Source organism: Triticum urartu, chromosome 5A (assembly GCF_056163025.1).
Source record: "Triticum urartu cultivar PI428250 chromosome 5A, HENAU_Tu73, whole genome shotgun sequence".
Classification (NCBI taxonomy): Eukaryota; Viridiplantae; Streptophyta; class Magnoliopsida; order Poales; family Poaceae; genus Triticum; species Triticum urartu.
In genome coordinates this window covers 497,830,134-497,856,608 of record NC_141877.1, presented here as the reverse complement: position 1 = coordinate 497,856,608, position 26,475 = coordinate 497,830,134, and the positions used below count along the sequence as shown (strand labels likewise).

The 26,475-nt window shown below is 48.2% G+C and overlaps 2 protein-coding genes across 2 annotated transcripts; one reads left to right on the top strand and one right to left on the bottom strand.

The window, feature by feature from the left end:
- Positions 1–18,711: 18,711 nt before the first annotated feature.
- LOC125510035 (disease resistance protein Pik-2-like) lies at positions 18,712–24,447 on the top strand. Its single transcript, XM_048675125.2, has 2 exons — positions 18,712–19,905; positions 22,442–24,447. The coding sequence occupies exons 1-2, from the start codon at positions 18,898–18,900 to the stop codon at positions 24,281–24,283; spliced, it is 2,850 nt and encodes a 949-aa protein (XP_048531082.1). The 5' UTR covers positions 18,712–18,897; the 3' UTR covers positions 24,284–24,447.
- Positions 24,448–24,657: 210 nt separating this feature from the next.
- LOC125510036 (uncharacterized) lies at positions 24,658–25,484 on the bottom strand. Its single transcript, XM_048675126.2, has 2 exons — positions 25,160–25,484; positions 24,658–25,059 (listed from the first exon to the last, which is right to left on the bottom strand). Exons 1-2 carry the CDS (start codon positions 25,450–25,452, stop codon positions 24,765–24,767), a joined length of 588 nt encoding a protein of 195 aa, XP_048531083.2. The 5' UTR covers positions 25,453–25,484; the 3' UTR covers positions 24,658–24,764.
- Positions 25,485–26,475: the final 991 nt, after the last annotated feature.

Genomic DNA, 26,475 nt, shown 5'->3' with positions numbered 1-26,475 from the left:
ACAGATGGCTTCCTCCTCTGTGGCCGCCCGTGCCGCTGCATCAGCCGCCTTCGCCACTGTCGTGCAAACAGCGAGGCGGGCCACGGCCGCCCTCATCCTCTCCTTCCCACAACGGGCACACAGTCCCGATGTGACTCATATTCCGACGGACCAGTGACGAGGAAAGGGGGATTGGAAGGCTCCCGGGGAGGATCGCGATGACCCAGACCCGGAGGATCCGAGCGCCCTATGCGCTGACGTAATGAACTCACGTCGAATAGAGCCCGTGTCGGTCGGGTGCTGTCCTCCCGAGAGTGGAAGAATGCAATGTGGACGGCCATTGCCTCCGCCAATCCACGCGGGGCAACACCCCAGTCGACGGATCCGGATTGGTCAGAGTCAGATCCGCTACCCGCCATGCCGGAGAAGGCCGGAGATCGCCGGATAGGAGCTTGTGTGGCAGAGTGGAGTGGAGTGGTCAGGGTTTGATCCAGGGAGGGTATGGGGACGAATATATGTGGGGTCGGGTGGGCAAGCATGGGTTGGGTCCGACATGGTGGATGCATAGGGGCCTCCCGATATCCGCCCCATTTTTGGGCTTGATATGAGGGGTGTCCGTTAGCCCGGGTGTTTGAGTCCCGTTTGAGGCGTCTGTCTCGGTCGGGTTTTTCTGAGGTCACTGACTGGGCCGTCCGCCTAGGCATGTAGGGGGGTTTGAGGTGCCCGGCTATAGAGCATTTACAGTCTGACTTGGCAATCCAGCTCCTCAAACGTCCGCAGACGCAACCGGGCGCGTCCGCAGACATTGACCGATCACACCTCATACTTGGTGCTATGCATCCAGATCTCTCATATTTCATCCGCTAGATCCATCCAAACAACGTAAAACAAATCCTACATACCGAGCACGCCACGCTAGCCTAACTACACTTCGTCGTCCGAGATGTCCACAACGTCGGTGCCGGACGACGGGTAAATGGGCGCGTAGGACGGCTCCTCCTCCTTCTCCTCATCCATATACGCAAGCAACTCATCGACTTTCACGGCGTGCTCCGCCTCCACCTCATACATACGACGGCGTTTGGCCTCTACCTCTAATTTCGACCGGAGGGAATCGAGGATCGCCTGCTGCTCATGCAGATCCGCGCCCCCCACATCCTCCTCGTCCTCCTCTTGCTCCGCGTCCTTCCTGTCCTCCTCCTCCTCCACCACCACCACCTCCTCCTCCAAGTCCTCTGTTGGACCCACCCCGCGACGATTCGGGCTTCGCGCCTTGCCCGAATCTTCTCAAGGAGCTGCAGCCGGCGCTTCGGCGTTAGATGTGGATAGCTCCTTACTCAACGGTGTGGGGGGCATGTCTACTGGTGGCGGCGGACGACAAGTGGAACGTGGCGGCGGCGGTGAACGGGAAGGAGGAAATATGAATGCGTAGGGTTTCGGTGTCGACATTCGGCTTAAATAGTCGGGCTAGGGCACTACACGGTCCGCTGGAGTGGCACCGCACCGTGTCGTTGGTCTGACGGAGGAGACGAGTTTTGGACTGCCAGGTTTCGGAGTGTTTTCCTTTAGGACCCCATCATCAGTCCGACATGGTGGACGCACCCTGGCCTTCCCTATATCTGCTTCAGATTTGGGCTGGATATGAGGGGTGTCGATCATCCCGGGTGTTTGAGGCTCATTTGAGGCGCTCGTCTGTATCGGTCTTTTTTGACCGGTCACTTACCGAGTCGTCTGCCCGGGTGTTTGAGGAGGGTTTAGAGCGTCCGATTGTAGATGATTTTAGATTTTGTTTTCGCGCTAATGAATTGGGCTAGCAGAATACCAAAGCTTTTAGAAAATCTTGTGCTCTCTCCGTCGCATATTAGATACATCCATTTTAGCGACAACTGTTATGGGACGGAGGGAGTAGCTTGTAGAAAACAACTATGATGCAACTGTCCTTTGAAAAGCTCGTAGAAAATCTTGTACTGCTTGAAATTGGATGTGCGAATAGATAAGAAATCCTCGTGAATTAATTTATATGTATATAATTGCCCTGAATAATAGAATACTTATATGTATATACTTGAAATATTTGAGACTAGAGGAAAGACTCGGAATTAACCTATTTGCTTGGATGGTTGGGAAGACAATCTGAAAATGATATGTCGGTTCAGTTTTTTGAAGGTGTTCACAGGGGTAAAATATGCGTGTGTGCGTTCATAGAGATGCGTGTATGCGCGTATATATGAGCGCAAGCGTCTGTACTGCGTTAAAAAAAGATCTATTTGTTACCCGCTAAAAGACAAATTAACTTATTTGTATTTTTTGAAAAGAAAAATATATTAATATCACGAAGATACTAATTACATCCAGTTTCTGCATGAACAATATGTCTGAAAGACATCCAAGATAAAGACAAGCCGAAAAGAAAAGAAAAAAGAAAGGAAAAAACATAGGCATCACCAGAGTGAATTAATTTACTTGTATATATACTCGTGAATTAACCAATCTGTATAAACCAATGTTAGGGATATTACTTATCTAGAACTTACCGGTGACCAAAGATAAGGGGTAAATCGGTCATATCGACTGATTCATTGCCATATCGGCCGATTTCTCTTATCGGTGAGACATCAATAAGCGATAAATCGACCGTTTTATCGGAATATCGGCCGATATCTTGAACATATACTAACTAACAGTGGTAGTTGCGGCAAAATCAAAGTATGAAACCACTCATTTTTTACCTGTAGTGTTTGGGCGAGCTAAGATCCGGTTTTGCCCTACCTAAGCTCCGACGTCACTCACAAATTGCATGATTGGCGAAATATATGCAACGAAAGAGCCAAGAGAATGTATATTTTCAATTGTCAATAAAATAGACGAGTGATCCTTTGAGTTCAAAAGGTGAACTTAGTAAAACAAATGTATATTTTTCATTGTGATTAAAATTCGGAAATGTTAACACTCACACGTGTGGGCATTGACCATCTCAACCACACACACCCATCACTATCCAGTACTATATGCACGAATCTTGACACAATCTGGCTGATTTTCTGTGCCACGTAGGACAAGGCGTGTGTGTGGTGTGTGACATAGTTCGCCCACACATCCATTTTATCACACGGAGGGGCCGGTGTGTGGGCGTTTAGCAGTTCACCCACACACCAGTTTTCAGTTACGCACAAGGGCTGGTGTGTGGGCATTTGCCATCTCGCCCACACGCCCGTCTCCTCTCCCACACGTAAGCTGCTAGTTGCCATGTGTTTTTGCAGCGCACATGGCAACTGCCTCTAGTGTGCTTTATAAGCAGGTGGCAACTCTCTTTGTTTACCCGAGTTGTCATGTGTTTTTGCAGGGTACACGTGTAACGCCCTCGATGCGGCTATAGCTCCCACGTGTCGAGGCACGACTTAGAGGCATAACCGCATTGAAAGCAATGTCGCGAGTTAGGCAATCTTCACAACATCCCATGTAATATAGATAATAAAAGGGGAGATACATAGTTGGCTTACACTCGCCACGTCAAACAAAGTACATAAATAGCATTACATCAACCAGACACTCATGGCCCGACTACGGCGCCAAAATGAAAGATAAACCCAACATGCGACACGGTCCCGATCACCCCAACTGGGCACCACTACTAATCATCAGGGAAAGACACGTAATATCGGCGTGATTCCTCGTCGAACTCCCACTTGAGCTCAAGCGCTTCATCTGGAACGGAATCATCAGGCCCTGCATCTGGTTTGGAAGTAATCTTTGAGCCACAGGGACTCAGCAATCTCGCACCCTCACGATCAAGACTATTTAAGCTTATAGGTACAGGCAAGGTAATATATGTGGAGCTGCAGCAAGCGACTAGCATATATGGTGGCTAACCTGTTCACAAAAGAGAGCGAGAAGAGGAGGCAAAGCGCGAACGAGAAACTAGAGAGCAACCTGCGGCAAGCATTACTCCAACACCGTGTTCACTTCCCGGACTCCGCCGAGAAGAGACCATCACGGTAACTCACACAGTTGATTCATTTTAGTTAAGTTAAGGTTCAAGTTATCTACAACCGGACATTAACAAATTCCCATCTGCCCATAACCGCAGGCACGGCTTTCGAAAGTTCAAATCCCTGCAGGGGAGTCCCAACTTAGCCCATGACAAGCTCTCATGGTCAACGAAGGAATAGACCTTCTCCCGAGACATTCCGATCAGACTCGGTATCCCGGTTCTACAAGACACTTCGACAAGTTAAAACCAATCCAGCAACACCGCCCGAATGTGCCGACAAATCCCGATAGGAGCTGCACATATCTCGTTCTCAGGGCACACTCAGATTGTCTAAACTTCCGGTAGGCCAGCCCAGAGTTGCCCCTGGTGGCCACCGGCGGCTGACGAGGTGGACCAACACTCAGAGGAGCACTGGCCCGGGGGGGTTTAAAATAAGATGACCCTCGGGCTCCGGAAACCCAAGGGAAAAAGAGGCTAGGTGGCAAATGGTAAACCAAGGTTGGGCATTGCTGGAAAAGCTTTAATCAAGGCGAACTATCAAGGGGTTCCCATTATCACCCAACCGCGCAAGGAACGCAAAAATCCAGGAACATAACACCGATATGACGAGAGGCTGAGCCTTCCACCCTTTATCAAATATATAGATGCGTTAAAATAACAAGGCAATATAATGATATCCCAACAAGTAAATAATGTCCCAACAAGGAACGGTCTCCAATCTTCACCTGCAACTAGCAACGCTATAAGAGGGGCTGAGCAAAGCGGTAACATAGCCAATCAACGGTTTGCTAGGACATGGTGGGTTAGAGGTTTGACATGGCAATTTGGGAGGCATGATAAGCAAGTGGTAGGCATCGTAGCATAGGCATAGCAAAAGAGCGAGCATCTAGCAAAGTAAAGATAGTAGTGATTTCGAGGGTATGATCATCTTGCCTGCAAAGTTGTCAGAGTTGACTGGATCCTCGAAAGCAAACTCAACGGGCTCCTCGTTAGCGAACTCGTCTCCCGGCTCTACCCAAACAAGACAAACAAGCAACAAGGGCACAATCAACCACGTGCAAACTCAAACAACGTGATGCTAAGATGGTATGCTATGCGGGATGCAATATGGGATGCATATGCAAGATTTGACAAGGAATGAAAGAACCTAGCCTCAACTTGGAAAACCAAGTGTGCCACTGAAAAGATGAGATGAAATCGCTTGGAAACGATATAGAGATCACCGGAATCGGAGTTACGGTTTGGAAATGGCAAGTGATTCAAATATGACCACGTTCTGCGATTTACAACAAGTAGCCAACTAGATGCAAAAAGATGAACTTGCTACAGCACTCAAACATGGCATAAAAATACATGTTAGGGATCCATTCATGATGCTTAACAAAAGAGGAACACTGAGCTACGGCTAATTCATCCATTTACAGGTTCAAACAAGCATGGCAAAAATACATTTGGCAAACAGATTTCAGACTTAGTGAAATTAACACTAGTCTGGAATTTCAGAACAGATAGCACACTTTGGAGCACGAAAACTATATGCTACAGGACCTGAACATGGCAAAGTAAAGCATGGCATGGAGCTACTCAAAGAGATTAACAAAAGTCCCTGAGTGACCTTGAGCCAAAAGAGATCAGAAAATACAATTGCAAGCATGTGAACATGGCAAAAACATAATCAGTTCTCCGACTTAGTGAAAACTGGAGCATGCAAAATCAGATATCAAGTAGGCATGTTTACGAGCTCGATGCACTCACTACAGAGCAAGTCATGACAAACTAAGCATACACCCATCAAGAATACGCAAAATACAAGCTAGACATGGCAAGAAACAATAACATAGCATGCACGGATCAACTACAACATCCTTGGCAAAATTGCTAACAAGTAGACAATCTGCCCAGATTCACGAAATAGCAAAAGTAGAGCTCAATTGACTCAAGTTAGGGTGCTCCATAATTGCAAAAAAAGACATGGATGGATAGAGCATTACAAGATTAACAAAACATCCTTACTGATCATCCTCAAAAGAGGCACGGATCACTAGGAAACAACATGAACATATGGCGTATTGAGATAAACAGCTTAAGGACTTAGTGGAAATGCTAATTCCCTGAAATCAGCATTAACGAATGCTCCACTTTGCAAGCTTGTGCTAGTCACCACACACATCACAAAAATACATGTGTTGCACCTCTGAATAGATGGCAAAACATATGACAAACCTCATGAAGGGCCCAGGGACATATCATGCACACAATAATCATGGAAAAAATGACAAATATCTAATTGGAGCAGCAGATCTGACAATTATCTCAAATAGCACTCTTCCAACAGCATTTCGGGCATCAAGATGAACTCAAATGAAAATGATGCAATGGGATGAAATGATGTGCTCTCTGAGACGAACATTTTGATATGCTATATGCCCAAAACGGAGTTACGGGTGCAAAGTTACGATGCGATGAACAAGGGCATATGGATCTGGGAATCGGGGACTTAGAAGAAAATTCCACCTCGCGGATTAGGGTTGACCCGGGCACGCAAAACGAGGCGGTGGCGGATCTCGCCGGAGATGACGACGACGGCGGCCGGCGAGGTCGGGGTCGCCGGATCCGGCCCTCCCACGGCCGGATCTGGCCGGAGGCGAGGCGCGGGCGCCGGGAGGAGGCGCCGGTCGGCGAGGACTGTGGCGGCGGGCGGTGGAGCAGGCCGGCGAGGTCGGGCGGCGAGGCGGTGGTGAGGTGGCGCGGCGGCCGGCGACGAGGTGGTGGCGGTGGGCAGCGGAGCAGGCCGGCGGAGGAGGAGCCACCGGGCGGCGCGGGCGACGGGCTCGCGGGGGCCCGACTCGGTCCTCCCGGGCCGGAGCGGCGGCGGCGGGGTCGTGCCACATGTCACGCGCCGATTGGCGTGGGCGCGGCGGCGGGATTTGTCCGGCGCGGATAGGACGTGTCCGGCGCGCGGATGGAGCGGGGCTAGGGTTTGGGGGAGAGTGGAACCGCGAATTTTTGGAGGGGTCTATATATAGACATAGAGGGAGTTAGGAGTGTCCAAATGAGGTGCGGTTTTCGGCCACGCGATCGTGATCGAATGATCTAGATATTGGAGAGAGTTTTGGTGGGTTTTGGGTCAAAATGGAAGGGTGTTGGGCTGCAACACACACGAGGCCTTCTCGGTCCCTCGGTTAACCATTGGAGCATCAAACGAAGTCCAAATGGTACGAAACTTGACAGGCGGTCTACCGGTAGTAAACCAAGGCCGCTTGGCAAGTCTCGGTCCAATCCAGAAATATTTAAACCCCACACACGAAAGAAAGGTAGAAATGACCACCGGAGGAGAACGAAGCGCCGGAATGCAAAACGGACAACGGGGAAAATGCTCGAATGCATGAGATGAACACGTATGCAAAAGCAATGCACATGATGATATGATATGAGATGCATGACAATGATAACAACACACGGAGACAAAAAACCCGAACCCGAGAAAATAAAATAACTTAACGCCGGAAACGGCAAGAGTTGGAGTACATATTGGGAAAATCATATCCGGGGTGTTACAACACTCCACCACTACGAAAGGATCTCGTCCCGAGATCTAGGACTGAAAGAACGCCGGGTATTCAGAACGGAGGTGATCCTCGCGTTCCCAGGTAGCTTCACTGTCGGAATGGTGTGACCACTTGACTTTGAGGAATTTGATTGACTTGTTGCGAGTTTTGCGTTCAGTCTCTTCAAGAATAGCAACGGGGTGCTCATAATAAAAGAGATCTTCTTGGAGCTCAATGTCCTCGAAGTTGATGGTGCGGTCAGGAGTCTTGAAGCACTTTCGGAGCTGAGAGACATGGAACACGTCATGCACATTTGCAAAGTTTGAAGGAAGTTTGAGTTGATAGGCGAGATCGCCTCTCTTGCTGACGATCTTGAAAGGTCCCATGTATCTAGGGGCAAGCTTCCCTTTGATACCGAAGTGACGAGTACCTTTCATTGGAGAGACGCGGAGGTAAACATGATCTCCGATCTCGAAAGCTAAATCATGGTGCTTACTATCATAGTAGCTCTTCTGGCGCGATTGGGCTGCTTTGAGGTTATCTCGAATGACTTTGCACATTTCCTCTGCCTCTGTGATTAAGTCATTTCTCAGAAGTTGACGTTCACCGGTTTCAGACCAGTTGAGAGGGGTATGGCACTTCCTGCCATACAGAATTTCAAATGGGGCCTTGCCCGAACTTGCTTGAAAACTGTTGTTGTAGGAGAATTCGGCATAAGGAAGACAATCCTCCCACTTCATGCCGAAGGAGATCACACAAGCCCTGAGCATATCTTCAAGAATCTGGTTGACACGCTCGACTTGACCGCTAGTTTGCAGATGGAAAGCTGTGCTGAAGCGGATGTTGGTGCCCATGGCCTTCTGAAAAAAGAATCCCAAAACTTGAAGGTAAAGATGTTGCCACGGTCTGAAGAGATCACTTGTGGAATAACGTGCAGAGAGACAATTCGAGAGGTATAGAGCTCCGCCAATTGAGTTGCAGTGATAGACTCTTTGATAGGCAGAAAGTGAGCCACTTTGGTGAGTTTGTCGATGACAACGAATATAGCATCATTGCCACGTTTGGACTTTGGAAACCCAGTCACGAAGTCCATCTCAATGTGGTCAAACTTCCATTCTGGAATGGCAAGAGGTTGGAGGAGACTAGCTGGCCTTTGGTGTTCTGCCTTCACTCTTCTGCAGACATCACATTCATTCACGAACTGAGCAATCTCGCGCTTCATTCGAGTCCACCAATAAGCCTACTTGAGGTCCTGTTACATCTTCGTGCTCCCAGGGTGGATGGAGAGGAGAGAATTGTGAGCCTCGTTCATGATCACTTTACGAAGGTCACCTTTGGGCACAACAACACGATCCTCGAAGAAGAGAGTATCCTTATCATCAAGGCGGTAGCACTTGTACTTGGGTTGACTCTTGGCAATCCCAGTCTTCACCTTTTTCACCATAGCATCAAGAAGCTGGGCTTGGCGAATCTGGTCTTCCAAGGTAGGAGAGACTTGAAGGTTGGCGAGGAAACCTTGAGGAACAACTTGCAGATTAAGTTTGCGAAAAGCTTCACAAAGTTCGGGTTGATAAGGCTTGAGAATCAGGCTGTTGCAATAAGCTTTCCTGCTCAATGCGTCAGCAATCACATTGGCCTTGCCTGGAGTATACTCGATACTCGGATTATACTCTTGAATCATTTCGACCCATCGAGTCTGCCTGAGGTTGAGATTAGGCTGCGTGAAGATGTACTTGAGACTCTTGTGATCAGTGAAAATGTCCACTTTTCTTCCCAATAAGAGATGTCTCCAAGTCAAAAGAGCATGCACAACTGCCGCCAACTCGAGGTCATGAGTGGGGTAGTTCTTCTCGTTGGGCTTCAACTGGCGAGAGGTATAAGCCACAACTTTCTTCTCTTGCATCAACAGTGCGCTGAGACCTTGGAGAGAGGCATCGCAAAAGACCTCGTACGGCTTGGATTCATCAGGCGGAGTCAGAACTGGAGTGGTGACCAATTTCTCTTTCAAAGTGTTGAAAGCAATGTCACACTTCAGAGACCAAACGTACTTGACGTGCTTCTGGAGAAGATTTGAGAGAGGCTTCGCGATCTTAGAAAAGTTTTCAACGAATTTTCGACAGTAGCTTGCGAGACCGAGGAAGCTACGGAGTTGCTTCACGTTCTGAGGTGGTTCCCAATTCACAATTGCAGACACCTTCTCAGGATTCACCGCAATGCCCTTGGCAGAGATGATATGACCAAGATAAAGAACCTCATCGAGCCAAAATTCGCACTTGGAGAACTTGGCGTAGAACTTGTGTTCCGTGAGCTTATCGAGCACCAAACGCAAGTGCTTGGCATGATCTTTCTTGTTCTTCAAAAAGACAAGAATGTCGTCGAGTTAGACCAAAACAAAGTCGTTGGTGTAGGCGTTGAAGATGAAGTTCATCATGCGAGAGAAAGTCGGAGGAGCGTTGACGAGGCCAAAAGACATGACAGTGTATTCATATGAACCAAAGCTTGTCCTAAAAGCCGTCTTGGGAATATCTTGCTCGCGGATTCGAATCTGATGATAACCCATACGGAGATCAAGCTTGGAGAATATTTGGGCACCTTTGAGTTGTTCGAACAGCTCGTTGATGTTGGGAAGTGGGTATTTGTTCTTGATAGTCTTCTTGTTCAATGGGCGGTAATCAACACAAGGTCGGTCCGTTCCATCCTTCTTCTTCACAAAAAGAACACCACAACCCCACGGAGAAGAACTAGGCCGGATGAGACCCATTCTCTCTTGAATATCGAGTTGCTTCTTCAGCTCCTTCAACTCTTCAGGTCCGAGCTTGTAAGGACGCTTGCACACAGGTTCCGTGCCAGGCTCAAGATCGATGACGAATTCAACTGGCTGGTGCGGAGGCATTCCTGGAAGCTCTTCTGGAAAGACGTCTTGATATTCGCAAACGACTGGAATTTGCGAGATAGCATCCAGTTCACCCTTCTCATTGAGAGAAAACAGACAGATTGTATTATCCCGAGCGGCAAAGACAATTACATCCTCAAACAAATGAGTCAATTGAATCTGCCTGGCTACACAATCAAGCTGAGCCTTGTGCTTAGAAAGCCAATCCATCCCGAGAATAAAATCAATATCCGAGTTACCAAGGATCATTGGAGAAGCCAGAAACTTGAAATCACGCATCGAGATAGAAATATACGGAACCTCGTAGTTAGCGAGCAAACAACTACTCGGAGAGACAACTGCTAACGGTTTATGCATAACTTGAGAATACCACCCATGTTTAGATGCAAAAGGTCTCGAGATGAAACAATGCGATGTACCAGTGTCAAAAAGAACTTTTGCAGGAACATCGTTAACAGGAAGGTTACCCATGATGACATCTGACGAGTCCTATGCCTGAGCTGCATTCACCATGTTAACCTTGGCGTACTTGGGGTTATGCTTGACCACAGCTGTACTTGCCGATCTCACAGGAGGAGGAGGAGGGAGACGCCTCTGATTGAAGCATTTGTTGGCATAGTGACCCTTCTGTTGGCACTTGTTGCACATGACCTCTGAAAGTGGACGGTGATACGGAGCACTCAATCTTGGAGCTTGAGATGAAGTCTTGTTTTAAAAGCCAGGGTTGGGTGAGTGGGAAGATCCACTGCCACCTTTGCTCTTCTGCTGATACGGCTGACGGAACAGAGGAGGAAACCAATACTTCTGCTGCTTGGCCACTTGAGTAGAGGAAGAAGGAGTAGCATCTCTGACTCGCTTCTTGGAAGCATCGCACCTCAGTTGAGCGGCCTCTTGCTTCAATGCCATGTTGTTGAACTCATCGTACCTCAAGGGCTCAAAGAGAACAAGAGCTAACTGAATTTCTTCCCTGAGACCACCCCTGAACTGGTATATCATGCTCTTCTCGTTGGGGACATCCTGCTTAGCAAAGCAGGCGAGCTTCTGAAACAACTTGTTGTAGTCATAGACAGACAAAGAGCCTTGCTTCAGGTTGCGGAATTCCTCACGCTTGCTCTCAACCACGCTCTGAGGAATACGATGAGCTTTGAAGTCTTGACGGAATTCATCCCAGGTAATCACACGGCCTCCTCTGGAATCCTTGTACTGCTGGAATCATTCTGCAGCTTGATCTTTGAGTTGGAAGGAAGCGAACTTGACAAAGTCCTCAGGCCTGACGTTACTGCACTCGAAATACTTGCACAGATCCACGAGCCAATCGTCAGCATCAGTTTCCTCAACACAATTGCTGAAAGTCTTTGGCCCGTTAGTAAGGAACTGGTTGAGTGTAGCAAAGTGATTCTGATTGTTGCCTTAGTTGCCTTGGTTCGCTTGATTACGATCTTGAAGAATTTGCATGATCAACTGTGTGTTTGCATTGGTTGCGGTCATCACAGCTTGCCATGCCTCCGGAGGAGGAGGAGGTGGTGGCGGATCCTGATTCTGATTCTGATTGGTGCTCTTAGCGGGAGCCATCCTGAAGAGGGTGACAACCATTAGCACCTTGACAGATAAAATGAAGCTGAATCAAACGGGTTGAAATTGCAACATAAAGTCTCTCACATCCGAACATAAGAACGAATGCATTCCACTTGAAATGGTCACATATCCATAAATTGCGAAGCCACTTAGAATTTAGATAGAGAAATAAATCAACAAGGTACGGATCAAGAACGAATACTCGGTAAGTAATCCCAATCTCAAACCAATATTCGTGGAAGAAGAATTAGAGCTACAAGAATTCCCACCTATGAAACTCCCGAACCTTTCCGGTTATGCAATCAGGTGTTGGGGATACAGGGGAAGCATAATATCTCACACAAATCTAGCAAATCCTACATCCAGCTGTATCCATCCTTCAACACATAACCGAGAAAAAACTTCGGAAACCATCTACCTCAACCTTCGAAAAGCATCCGTTATACAAGTTATGGCGATACTCCCGAACTCCCGCCCCAGTACTGGGTGGCGTCGAGGTTATCTCACCAACGAACTACATAAAAGAGATTTTCGATGTCGGCGTACTAAACTCAGGTATTCCAGAACTGCAACGATAAAATTGTGACGACAACACCTCGGAGCTCAACTCCCCGGGACACTGCCACAACCCCTAAAGACAGGAGGCACCAAGAACAATGTTCTCGTCACAAAACCATCGGAACGATTCCAAGATACCCGCGTGGTCCTAAATTTTTTTTAGTGAAATTTGAGAAGAGAAGAGTCAAAACTCTACGTCAGGATACCTTACCAGAGCGATGAGGAGACTGGGAAGTAAAAAGAATTCCTAAACTCTCCGATATATAATTCCTAAATGACTCAAAACATTTTTTTAGACTCAACTTGGCCGCTAATAACGATCAAGCAATGGGGCTCCTAAGGTCGGGGAAGTCTCTGATTACCAACTTGTAACGCCCTCGATGCGGCTATAGCTCCCACGTGTCGAGGCACGACTTAGAGGCATAACCGCATTGAAAGCAATGTCGCGAGTTAGGCAATCTTCACAACATCTCATGTAATATAGATAATAAAAGGGGAGATACATAGTTGGCTTACACTCGCCACGTCAAACAAAGTACATAAATAGCATTACATCAACCAGACACTCATGGCCCGACTACGGCGCCAAAATGAAAGATAAACCCAACATGCGACACGGTCCCGATCACCCCAACTGGGCACCACTACTTATCATCAGGGAAAGACACGTAATATCGGCGTGATTCCTCGTCGAACTCCCACTTGAGCTCAAGCGCTTCATCTGGAACGGAATCATCAGGCCCTGCATCTGGTTTGGAAGTAATCTTTGAGCCACAGGGACTCAGCAATCTCGCACCCTCACGATCAAGACTATTTAAGCTTATAGGTACAGGCAAGGTAATATATGTGGAGCTGCAGCAAGCGACTAGCATATATGGTGGCTAACCTGTTCACAAAAGAGAGCGAGAAGAGGAGGCAAAGCGCGAACGAGAAACTAGAGAGCAACCTGCGGCAAGCATTACTCCAACACCGTGTTCACTTCCCGGACTCCGCCGAGAAGAGACCATCACGGTAACTCACACAGTTGATTCATTTTAGTTAAGTTAAGGTTCAAGTTATCTACAACCGGACATTAACAAATTCCCATCTGCCCATAACCGCGGGCACGGCTTTCGAAAGTTCAAATCCCTGCAGGGGAGTCCCAACTTAGCCCATGACAAGCTCTCACGGTCAACGAAGGAATAGACCTTCTCCCGAGACATTCCGATCAGACTCGGTATCCCGGTTCTACAAGACACTTCGACAAGTTAAAACCAATCCAGCAACACCGCCCGAATGTGCCGACAAATCCCGATAGGAGCTGCACATATCTCGTTCTCAGGGCACACTCAGATTGTCTAAACTTCCGGTAGGCCAGCCCAGAGTTGCCCCTGGTGGCCACCGGCGGCTGACGAGGTGGACCAACACTCAGAGGAGCACTGGCCCGGGGGGGTTTAAAATAAGATGACCCTCGGGCTCCGGAAACCCAAGGGAAAAAGAGGCTAGGTGGCAAATGGTAAACCAAGGTTGGGCATTGCTGGAAAAGCTTTAATCAAGGCGAACTATCAAGGGGTTCCCATTATCACCCAACCGCGCAAGGAACGCAAAAATCCAGGAACATAACACCGATATGACGAGAGGCTGAGCCTTCCACCCTTTATCAAATATATAGATGCGTTAAAATAACAAGGCAATATAATGATATCCCAACAAGTAAATAATGTCCCAACAAGGAACGGTCTCCAATCTTCACCTGCAACTAGCAACGCTATAAGAGGGGCTGAGCAAAGCGGTAACATAGCCAATCAACGGTTTGCTAGGACATGGTGGGTTAGAGGTTTGACATGGCAATTTGGGAGGCATGATAAGCAAGTGGTAGGCATCGTAGCATAGGCATAGCAAAAGAGCGAGCATCTAGCAAAGTAAAGATAGTAGTGATTTCGAGGGTATGATCATCTTGCCTGCAAAGTTGTCAGAGTTGACTGGATCCTCGAAAGCAAACTCAACGGGCTCCTCGTTAGCGAACTCGTCTCCCGGCTCTACCCAAACAAGACAAACAAGCAACAAGGGCACAATCAACCACGTGCAAACTCAAACAACGTGATGCTAAGATGGTATGCTATGCGGGATGCAATATGGGATGCATATGCAAGATTTGACAAGGAATGAAAGAACCTAGCCTCAACTTGGAAAACCAAGTGTGCCACTGAAAAGATGAGATGAAATCGCTTGGAAACGATATAGAGATCACCGGAATCGGAGTTACGGTTTGGAAATGGCAAGTGATTCAAATATGACCACGTTCTGCGATTTACAACAAGTAGCCAACTAGATGCAAAAAGATGAACTTGCTACAGCACTCAAACATGGCATAAAAATACATGTTAGGGATCCATTCATGATGCTTAACAAAAGAGGAACACTGAGCTACGGCTAATTCATCCATTTACAGGTTCAAACAAGCATGGCAAAAATACATTTGGCAAACAGATTTCAGACTTAGTGAAATTAACACTAGTCTGGAATTTCAGAACAGATAGCACACTTTGGAGCACGAAAACTATATGCTACAGGACCTGAACATGGCAAAGTAAAGCATGGCATGGAGCTACTCAAAGAGATTAACAAAAGTCCCTGAGTGACCTTGAGCCAAAAGAGATCAGAAAATACAATTGCAAGCATGTGAACATGGCAAAAACATAATCAGTTCTCCGACTTAGTGAAAACTGGAGCATGCAAAATCAGATATCAAGTAGGCATGTTTACGAGCTCGATGCACTCACTACAGAGCAAGTCATGACAAACTAAGCATACACCCATCAAGAATACGCAAAATACAAGCTAGACATGGCAAGAAACAATAACATAGCATGCACGGATCAACTACAACATCCTTGGCAAAATTGCTAACAAGTAGACAATCTGCCCAGATTCACGAAATAGCAAAAGTAGAGCTCAATTGACTCAAGTTAGGGTGCTCCATAATTGCAAAAAAAGACATGGATGGATAGAGCATTACAAGATTAACAAAACATCCTTACTGATCATCCTCAAAAGAGGCACGGATCACTAGGAAACAACATGAACATATGGCGTATTGAGATAAACAGCTTAAGGACTTAGTGGAAATGCTAATTCCCTGAAATCAGCATTAACGAATGCTCCACTTTGCAAGCTTGTGCTAGTCACCACACACATCACAAAAATACATGTGTTGCACCTCTGAATAGATGGCAAAACATATGACAAACCTCATGAAGGGCCCAGGGACATATCATGCACACAATAATCATGGAAAAAATGACAAATATCTAATTGGAGCAGCAGATCTGACAATTATCTCAAATAGCACTCTTCCAACAGCATTTCGGGCATCAAGATGAACTCAAATGAAAATGATGCAATGGGATGAAATGATGTGCTCTCTGAGACGAACATTTTGATATGCTATATGCCCAAAACGGAGTTACGGGTGCAAAGTTACGATGCGATGAACAAGGGCATATGGATCTGGGAATCGGGGACTTAGAAGAAAATTCCACCTCGCGGATTAGGGTTGACCCGGGCACGCAAAACGAGGCGGTGGCGGATCTCGCCCGAGATGACGACGACGGCGGCCGGCGAGGTCGGGGTCGCCGGATCCGGCCCTCCCACGGCCGGATCTGGCCGGAGGCGAGGCGCGGGCGCCGGGAGGAGGCGCCGGTCGGCGAGGACTGTGGCGGCCGGCGGTGGAGCAGGCCGGCGAGGTCGGGCGGCGAGGCGGTGGTGAGGTGGCGCGGCGGCCGGCGACGAGGTGGTGGCGGTGGGCAGCGGAGCAGGCCGGCGGAGGAGGAGCCACCGGGCGGCGCGGGCGACGGGCTCGCGGGGGCCCGACTCGGTCCTCCCGGGCCGGAGCGGCGGCGGCGGGGTCGTGCCACATGTCACGCGCCGATTGGCGTGGGCGCGGCGGCGGGATTTGTCCGGCGCGGATAGGACGTGTCCGGCGCGCGGATGGAGCGGGGCTAGGGTTTGGGGGAGAGTGGAACCGTGAATTTTTGGAGGGGTCTATATATAGACATAGAGGGAGTTAGGAGTGTCCAAATGAGGTGCGGTTTTCGGCCACGCGATCATGATCGAATGATCTAGATATTGGAGAGAGTTTTGGTGGGTTTTGGGTCAAAATGGAAGGGTGTTGGGCTGCAACACACACGAGGCCTTCTCGGTCCCTCGGTTAACCATTGGAGCATCAAACGAAGTCCAAATGGTACGAAACTTGACAGGCGGTCTACCGGTAGTAAACCAAGGCCGCTTGGCAAGTCTCGGTCCAATCCAGAAATATTTAAACCCCACACACGAAAGAAAGGTAGAAATGACCACCGGAGGAGAACGAAGCGCCGGAATGCAAAACGGACAATGGGGAAAATGCTCGAATGCATGAGATGAACACGTATGCAAATGCAATGCACATGATGATATGATATGAGATGCATGACAACGATAACAACACACGGAGACAAAAAAACCCAAACCCGAGAAAATAAAATAACTTAACGCCGGAAACGGCAAGAGTTGGAGTACATATTGGGAAAATTATATCCGGGGTGTTACAACACGGCAACTGCCTAGTGTGCACGTAAGCAGATGGCAACTGTCTTTTACCGAGTTGCCATGTGTTTTTGCATGGTACATGACAACTGCCCCAACGTGCACGTACATGGCAACTGCCGTAACGTGCACGTAAGCAGATGGCAACTCTTCCTTTTTACATGGCAACTGCCCTAGCATGCTTGTGAGCACATGGCAACTCTTTCAACCGCCTAGTGTTAGTATGTGGCAACTCCTAAAGTTATGAAATCATGGCAACTACATTAGATCAGACCATACATGGCAATTGCAGTTGAGCAACCATGGCAACTGCAGTTGTCCGACATGGCAACCGTAGTTCAGCGATATGGCAACTGCAGATAAACGAACATGGACGAGGGTCTGGACCATGGCAACTGCGGGCGCGCGGTGGGCGTCACGCGTCGCGTGCGGGACCAGAAGGGTACGAGGCCTGACATACGGGCGTGTGGGCGTTATCAACTTTGCCCACATGCACGCGTGTGAGAGGGTTCAGAAGGGAAAGAAAGATGTGTGTGGGCATTAGTTGTTTTGCCCACACGTAGGTGTGTGGGCTGGTTGCTGTCCATGCCACACAAGACGTGTGGCACAATTACCTGATACACCACACGTGTGGCAGTTATCGAGACCTTTAAAATTTTATTTCATCCGTCCCATAATATAAGAGTTTATGTAAATTTCCGAGTCAGCATGCTCCATTTTTCCGCTTGAAAGAAACTTCAGAGTAGGGCTTACAATTTTCTGCACTGGGGTTCTTTTCTGGACGCAAAATTAACATTCCATGGAAATTCACAAGCATACCAACGGCTCACACGTTAACGTGTGTGGGCGAGTTTTTCTGCCTCACTGACATTTTTTATTGAGTCCGTCTAGGACACATCTAGATGTGACATAACTATGTCACATCTAAGTTGACGTCCACTCTGTTTGTGGTCTATTTTTTTTTCCTATTTTTTTTTGTTTCTTGTTGCTGCATTATATACTTATGAGAGTTTAGATGTGACATGCTTAAAAAATATCTACATGTCAATTAGACAAACTGTTTTTTATTTTTGTTGAGTAGTACTACAGTGTACTGTTTATCCCGAAAGCACGTGCTTGGCTTTCTCTTAGACCTGATCTCGAGTACTCCCTGGTCTCTAACGACACGCGTCGCCGTTGATCTCAAAACACGGTCGTCTCCTCGCGCGCTCCTCTTCGGCGTGGAGGACGCGTGCGGATGCAACGCACTGGCGCGTCTACTGCGTCGGCCACGTACGCACGAGCCGTCCATGCATGGCGCCGGCGCTTCTTCCTCCCTCCCCCGCGCGGCCGGCGGCCCCATCTAGCTTTTCTTGGAAAGAGCATGGCGTTGTCTGTGTACGTGCTCTGCCGCGCGGTCGAGCGCGCAAGAGTCGTTTTGCTGAGCACCCGGCAGCTTCCACCCTAGGCGCGGGACCCAAGGACTCGTTACTCGCTGCCTCGCGGTTGACTGACTAATGTGGACTGGTCCGTCAATGGCCCCGCAAGCTTCTGTGACATGACTTGGCTTGCCTTCTCCACCTACCTACCGATGTCCTTTCCCCCGGCCCGCTGGGTATATAACCACCACCATCGTCGTCGTCACCAGCTCAGAGCTCACCACCAGCAGCAGCGCCACCACCAGCATCCGCAGCATCATCACCAGCACCACAGGCAGCATCTAGCTAGCTAGTACGGAGTAGTAGCGAGCACAGCGAGAACTAACCATCTTACAGAGAGAGAGTGGTCGATCGAGAGAGAGGGAGAGGGAGATGGAGGCGACGGCAGTGAGCCTGACCCGCACGGTCCTGGACGGGGTGCTGGGCAGCGCGGGCACGGCGATGGCCGACGAGGCGGCCCTGCTGCTCGGCGTCCGGAGGGAGGTGGGCTTCATCCGCAGCGAGCTGCAGATGATGCAGTCCTTCCTGCGGGTGCAGTCCTCCGCCACGCGCTGGGGCGCCGACGGCGGGGGCTGCAGAGACACGGTGCGCACGTGCGTCAAGCAGGTGCGCGACCTCGCGTGCGACCTGGAGGACTGCCTCCTAGACTTCACCCTGCACGCCTCCCGCTCGCGCTGGCTGCGCTGGGGCCCCGGCCTCGCCGCCCGCCACCGCGTCGCCGGCCGGATCCGGGGCCTCAAGGCCACCGTCGTGGAGCTCAACCAGCGCAACGAGCGGTACAACGTCTTCGCCGCCGCCAGCCACCACGGCGCCACGCCGGGGGAGGAGCAGCACGGGCACGCCGACGACGACTACCCGCGCGCCCAGCTCGCGCCCGGGAGCGAGCGGCAGGACATCGAGCGGGCCGGCGAGATGGACGACCTCGTCAGACTGGTCAACAAGATGGGCGACGCGTGGGTGGTGTCGGTGTGGGGCATGGGCGGGATGGGGAAGTCGTCGCTGGTGAGGATGCTGTACAACGACATGGCCCTCATCGACGGCTTCGACGGCCGCGCCTGGGTCACCGTGCCGCACCAGCTGGAGAGCGCCGACGAGGTGGAGCGCCGGCTCAGGAAGCAGCTCGGCGTGGCGCGCGACCGCTCCGTCCGGGCGTGGCTGGAGGAGAACCGGTGCCTCGTCGTGGTGGACGACGTGTCGTCGCACGAGGAGTGGGAGCTCATATCGCGGTGCCTCCCCGCGAACGGCCCGACGGGCAGCCGGGTCGTGGTGACCACGCGGCGAGACGACGTTGCCCGGCAGTGCGCGGGGGACGTGCGGGAGAACGTGTACGAGCTCAAGCCTCTCGAAGACGAGGAGGCCCGAAAACTCTTCTGTCAAAAGGTACGCTCGAAGCTCCCTACACTTTTTCACTTCTGTTGAGCTCAGTTACCTAAAAAAATGCCTTAGGTCTGTTTACGACACTCTAGATGTGACACAGGGCTTGTTTGGATCGTAGATTAGAGTTAGTCTGGCTAGGTTGGACTCAACTAACCCAAAAATATTCAAATATAAGGGTTAGTTTGGGTTAGATAACCCATCCAAAAGATGCTTATTTGGGCTATTTCTTCTCAGGACCACTAAAAAAACATTTTTTTCTCTTCCTCTCGTCGTAGCAGATCTCTCCCCACTTTCTCGAAGCTTCTCGCCCTCTCCCTCCTTCCCTCTCGCACCGTCTGTGAAGGCGTCTCGCCGTATCCGCGCTCCATCTAACTCTGCCATCCAAACACCTTTTTGGTTAGAGTTAGTTCAGGGTTAGAATCTAACTCTAACCTCTAACTGAGTTAGAGTATCCAAACAAGGCCATAGTTATGTCACATTTAACCTAATGTCCGTTATGTTTATGGTCTAGTATCTTTTTGTCCCAGTTTTTTCCTTCTTGCAGTGTTTTTGTAAGAGTTTAGATGTGACATTTTTAAAAAATATCTAGATATGAATTAGACAAACTGAAAAACGTTTGGCATCAGTCACTTCGTTTTCTGTCCGTCGGGTATAAATCCAACCCTCCACATCTTCCTCCTTCCAACTTTCTTCCTCCTCAGATCCGATCCACCTTCTGTTCAACGCCGGCCATACCACTTCCCTTTCCCTCCCATCCATCTGCCTTCACACCCCGTGGCCAGCGGGTGCTACCAATGAGGCCGCTTTATTCTCCGGCGAGGTAACCGGCGCAACAAAAAGATTCAGGTATCTAAAAAATAGCAAAACCATACTTTTTACATAATGAAGCTTGCGACACAACAACTTTAAAGTTCTAGAAAAATGCAAGCACTTTAGAAGAGACATTTTTAAAAATGTTTATGATTGTTTTTTTGGGGGGAAATAGGCCATTGTGTCGTCGTCTCCAGCTTGGGACGCATCTAATCCGAGAGGAATCACATACTATATACCACTAGAACCTATCAAATCTTTGACTCACCTTCGTCGTTGACGCCGTGGCCAGCCATGTCATTGTCATCTTCTGCTCGTTGACGATTCACCCTCACGGGTGAGCAGTCGCGCCCTTACCATCTCAGGCTTAGGGATTCACTGCTCCTTCCTCCTCGTCTCTCTACACGAGTGGAATCGACCGGCGCAAAATTTATTTTCAGTTGCCTAACCAATAGGCAAACTGTTATATCTTTTAGGGTCACTTGTTTGAGAATTCCTCTGTCAACTGTTAATTCAATGTTGATCCAATATTAAGTTCCAGATTCCACAATTCTATGAACTCAGAGGCTAAATACTTTAATTTTTACTAGATGAACATATTTGTAAGACCGAAAAACATGCTTAAATTATGAAGTTACTAAGAAGCAATCGACCAAGACAATATTACACTTATTAATATCTGTGACAGATGAAATAATTGCTATAGATTATCATTTTTAGATTTTGATGTTCTTAGACCGAGATGTTGGTAGATACAAAAAACTTGTAAGTTGGTTAAAAAATAGTTCCATTAAAGTGCACATCATGAAGGAAATTTAAAACTACTTGATTTCTATTATATGAAGAATCGACATTCAAAGTATAGATACCATGCGGTCAACTTGGTAAGCTATCAACACAAAATTGCAAACAAAATATAGATAACTTGGTAAATTAGAATTTATCAGTCGGTTTAAAAATAGATAGTAAAAAAGAAAAGTTAATACAACCTTTTTTAATACAACTTTGTTAGTCGTGATAACCTTCACACATTTCATGTGGATAAGGATTAGGCCTCACTGTGAGGCCCTCGCCCAATGCTCATATGTCAACGTTTTAACCGTCCATGTCATATTTTGTCTACGTGACATAGAATCTATACCAATATAAAAAGACCCAAATGGGCAGATCCAACTGATCTCGGCCATCGAACTAAGTCAATCCAACGATCTAGACTGCTCCAATGGCGAGCTTTAAACGTGTTTAACGTGCAATAATATCATACCAAATATAGCACTAATCACAGGATTAACACAAATAATAGCATACATAATATCCGTGTATAATTAATATATTACCTAAATATTAACGTGCGCACGTGCGCATTTACTAGTTAGTAATAAGGAGAGAGGATAAAAAACCATCTCTCATCTTAAATACAATCTCTTTACATAGACTAAGACAATATCGCAATTATCTTATTACTCATAATTCAGTTGACTCATATAACATTAGTAAATGTACGACCTACTTTATTAGATACTCCACATTGGGAAGGTGGGCATCTAAGTGATATGGCATGTTTAGATACTATGATACATATAAATAAGAGATGTCCAGTGGGATCAGTCTTATAAATTCGGGAATTCGGCTATTTTTATTGGTTGGACATTACTTTAATTTTTCATTTATTTATTTATTTTATGATCCGGGTTTCTTATATTTTTGTGTGCTATTTCTTTGTGTCAAGGTTTACAAGGATGCTGGATATAAGTTAATGGATGATATGATGGAGCAAGCTAGTCGTATCTTAGAGCGATGCCGGGGCCTTCCACTTGCTATAGCCACCATAGGAGGTTTATTGGCTAACAGGCCCAAAACAAGCAGGGAATGGATGGATTTGCGAAAGCATCTTGGGTCAGAGCTAGAGTCAGACCGAGATATCAAAAGAGTTATCACCTCAAGCTATGACGGGCTGCCATATCATCTCAAGTGTTGCTTCTTGTACCTGAGTATCTTCCCTGAGAACCATGAGATTAGGCTTACGCGCTTATTGCGGCGGTGGATAGCAGAAGGCTATATAACAAAGCCACGTGACATGAGCGTCGAGGAACTTGGACGGAGGTACTACAATGAGCTCATCAGTAGAAGTATGATCCAGCCTTCAGAGAATGCCAGGGCCAGCATGGCGGTTGAACGTTGTCGTGTTCATGGCGTGGTGCTCCAAATAATATTGTCCCAGTCTATTGAGGAGAACCAACTCTTCATCATGGATAAGCATTGCAATGAGGCTCCACAAGGTAACATACGCCACTTGGTAGTGACGAGATGGAAGAAAAATGAGAAGATGGCAAGCCTAAACTTGTCTCAGGTACGCTCATTGACAATCTTTGGGAGGTGCCCTGTGTCCCTCATCTCCTCCAAATTGCACTTTTTGAGAGTTCTTGACTTGGAAGATACACTTGAGTTAGAGAATGACGATCTCAAGCACATCGGGGAGCTGCACCATTTAAGGTACCTTGGTCTGCGAAAGACAAACATTTCGAGACTTCCTTCCTCTCTAGAGAACCTTAGGTTCCTAGAGACATTAGATGTTCAAGACACAAAGGTGACACAGCTCCCAGTTGGTATCACCAAGCTGGAGAAGCTATGTCACCTTGTCGGTGGCGTCAACTTTGCCAAAGACTTGGCAGGGAAGACGAGGAAAAACAAGGAAGCAGGTAAATGTAATGGTGACCCCTTTGAAACATTGGCAGACTTGGTAACCGGGTGCTATGGTTACAAGCAGGTTGAGCCTTCATGCTCATGTTGCACATGTGAGTTTAGTGTAACAGCCCCCGAGAGAATCGAGAAGCTAAGGAACCTACAAGTGCTAGGGGTGGTGCACATTGCGCGTGGAAGCAAGGTGGCAAAGAACTTGGGGGAGCTGACTAGCTTGCGCAGATTAGGAGTGGATGTCGATGCGACCGAGGAAGTAGGGAAGGACTTGTGCAGCTCAATATCAAGGCTTGTTCATCTGGAACGGCTTGAAGTGCGCTCTAGGTCGCTTGAATTTCTGAAGGAAGCAAAGAAAGCAGAGGAAATGCCACCAAAGCATCTCCTATCACTGCGCCTGTGTGGCCGTTTGGGCAACCTCCCTGGCTGGATGGATCGTCTCAAGGATCTGGCCAAGGTAAAGCTAATTCAGACACAGTTGAAGCAGGTTGACGTCGAGGTGATGGGGAAGCTGCGCAACCTTACTCTTCTTGCACTCTGGGAGGAGTCCTTCGCCGAGAAGATGTTATGTTTTGGGGAAGGTACATTTCCGAAGCTCAAACTGCTTTACATTGAAGGGATGGAGAACATCGAGAGCATACAAATCAAGGATGGTGCATTGGCCGTGCTCGAGAAACTTGAAGTGAAGAAATGCGTTAACTTGGACGACAGTAAGGAGGGCTTGTCCCTTGTGCTGGTCCTCCAAAACCTGAATGAACTAGTCTTGACAAGTTGCGGCGACAAACCGAAGCTGGAGAAGGAACTTCAAAAGCAGATTAGTGGATTTAAGAAGCGCCCCAAGTTTATTACTGGAAAGTCCATTGTATCTAGGAGTTAGCTTACGCGCTACCTCTGTTCTGATGTAGATGATGCACACAAGTTTATTTGTACTCTCCAGATATAGTAGAAATAGATTTCTCATGTAATTTCGTAAAGGAATGTAATGTGTTTTGATACTTTTTTTCCAATGAAGATCTGGCATGTATAGCATTTTTTTGGTAATATCAGTATCACAAGTTTGAACGTATTCTTACGCAAATTAGCCGGCAGAGTTGCTTGGCGAAGGTCAAGTTCCAGAGCGGAATTTTTGCTTGGTGAACTTCATCTACGTTGTTTATCATTGACTGTCTGGTACTGGCATTGCCAGGTTATTCACAGATAAGAGCGCATCAATTCAAGCGTGTACTTCCATCGCAGGCAGCAAAACGATACTCATTGGGTAAATATTTATGCTAAGATATGGCGAATCGATCTCTGTTATGTGCTCCTCATCGACAAATGAGAAGCTGGTAAATTAAGCGGCGGCACCCAACACAAACTCACTCTACAACGGCCCCTGTCGATCTGGGCTTTATTCCGGTTACGGTGCTGGCCGCGTCCGCGGGCTCCTTCCCCTTCTCCCGCAGCTTGGCCACGGCTTCCTTCATGGCCTCCTTCCGCTTCCTGCTGGCCAACACCTTGGCCTGCACGCCGCTGAGGTTGGGGTCCTTCTTCTCCTTCTCCTCCGACGGCGGCGGCGGGGCCCGCCTCTTGGAGGCCGCCGGCGCCGCGTCCACGTGGCCCAGCAGCGCGCCGGCGCCGGCAGCGGCGATCGCCACGCCGCTCAGGAACGCCCTGCGACACCAAGTACACATCAGAAACAAAGGATGGGGCCGCTGTCTGAAACACAAATACGCGTCACATGAATCGTAAGAGAAAAAACAGTTGGCTGAACCTCCTGGTGTCGCGGTTGGCTGGAACGCAGCCGCCGTTCTTCTTCGGAGCAGCATCTCTGCCCGGAGCTGCGCCGACGGCTGCGTGCTGCGCAGTGGCGGCGGCGGCGTGGAGGGGCGCCATGGAATGGAGCATTGCTCTGCCCTGAGTTGCTGCTGCTGTATGGTGTAGTGCAGCAATTGGCATAAGCATTTGCATGTCTCTCAAACTGCAGATGCAACCAAAGGGTGGGAGATAGACGTGGCCCCACGGAGGCGTCATGTCACGTTCCCATTGGTTGCGATCCCGTGACATGGATAAGGCCCCGAAAGCATATGCGATTGTTGTGCCGCAGTGCAAAGAGTTCACGTACGTAGGGCCTTTTCTGCCTCTGCATCTGAGTGTTGAGAAAACAACACGTGGGTAAGGAAGGACGCAGACGGAATTTGCACCTCGAATTTGTGGATCGACGGAGGAATGTCCAATGCCTATTCTTTTAGAATGATGAATGTCTTTTTTTAATGGAGAACAGAATGTCCAATGACTAAGGTCCATTTCTTTTGGCCGATTCTTCCAGAATTTTGAGAATTGATCCTTCGCCCAGCTTCTCTGAGAATCTAGAATCCATTTTTTTTTACAATCCTAATTGTTTACATCCTAACTATCTAGGATTGTAAAAAAAATATGAGTTCAAGATTCTGAAAAAAGCTGGATAAATGATCGATTCTCAAGATTCTAAGAGAATCGGCCAAAAGAAATGGGCCTAAATCAGTTCATGTATAGGCGACAAGGCCCGAAAACTCGCATGAGCATGCACCTGCCTAGCCGTGCTCAGACACTCTATTGCCTTGCGATCTGCAAAGTCGTTGGATTCCGCATAAGGTCACACCAAGTTTCAAATTTCAGAATTGTTGTGCAGGCGATAGAGTGCTGAATAAAAATCGCACGACACTCATGATCAACGGTTGTAGCCCACTGACCGACATGGATACATGGTTGCAGTTTTGTGTAGTGCGGAAATCGGCCGCAAAATATCATCCATTAGCAGTGGTATTTAAACTTTAGTTTCTAAAATCGTGATTTTGTCATTCGCTCGCACTAAGTTTTGCAGTTGATACTTATGGAGTTTTAAAAACTCTCTCAAAATGTATTTAAAATAGATCTTATCTGAAGGCCCTCGTCACGAAAACCATGAATATGCAAACAAACTTAATTCAAACTTTTGGCGCACAAGATTGAAAATAAATCAAAAGCCAAAAGAAAAATACGGACACTGCCCCCCCCCCCCCCCCCCTACATGTGACATATCCCCTCCTTGACAGGACCCATATTCTTTTT

Bases quoted from the DNA above. Each gene is read 5' to 3' on its own strand.
- LOC125510035 (XM_048675125.2), top strand. From the start codon at position 18,898: ATGGAGGCGACGGCAGTGAGCCTGACCCGCACGGTCCTGGACGGGGTG. The intron at 19,906-22,441 runs GTACGCTCGAAG...CTTTGTGTCAAG, and splicing joins GAAAACTCTTCTGTCAAAAG to GTTTACAAGGATGCTGGATA.
- LOC125510036 (XM_048675126.2), bottom strand. From the start codon at position 25,452: ATGTCACGGGATCGCAACCAATGGGAACGTGACATGACGCCTCCGTGG. The intron at 25,060-25,159 runs GTTCAGCCAACT...TTGGTGTCGCAG, and splicing joins GCCAACCGCGACACCAGGAG to GGCGTTCCTGAGCGGCGTGG.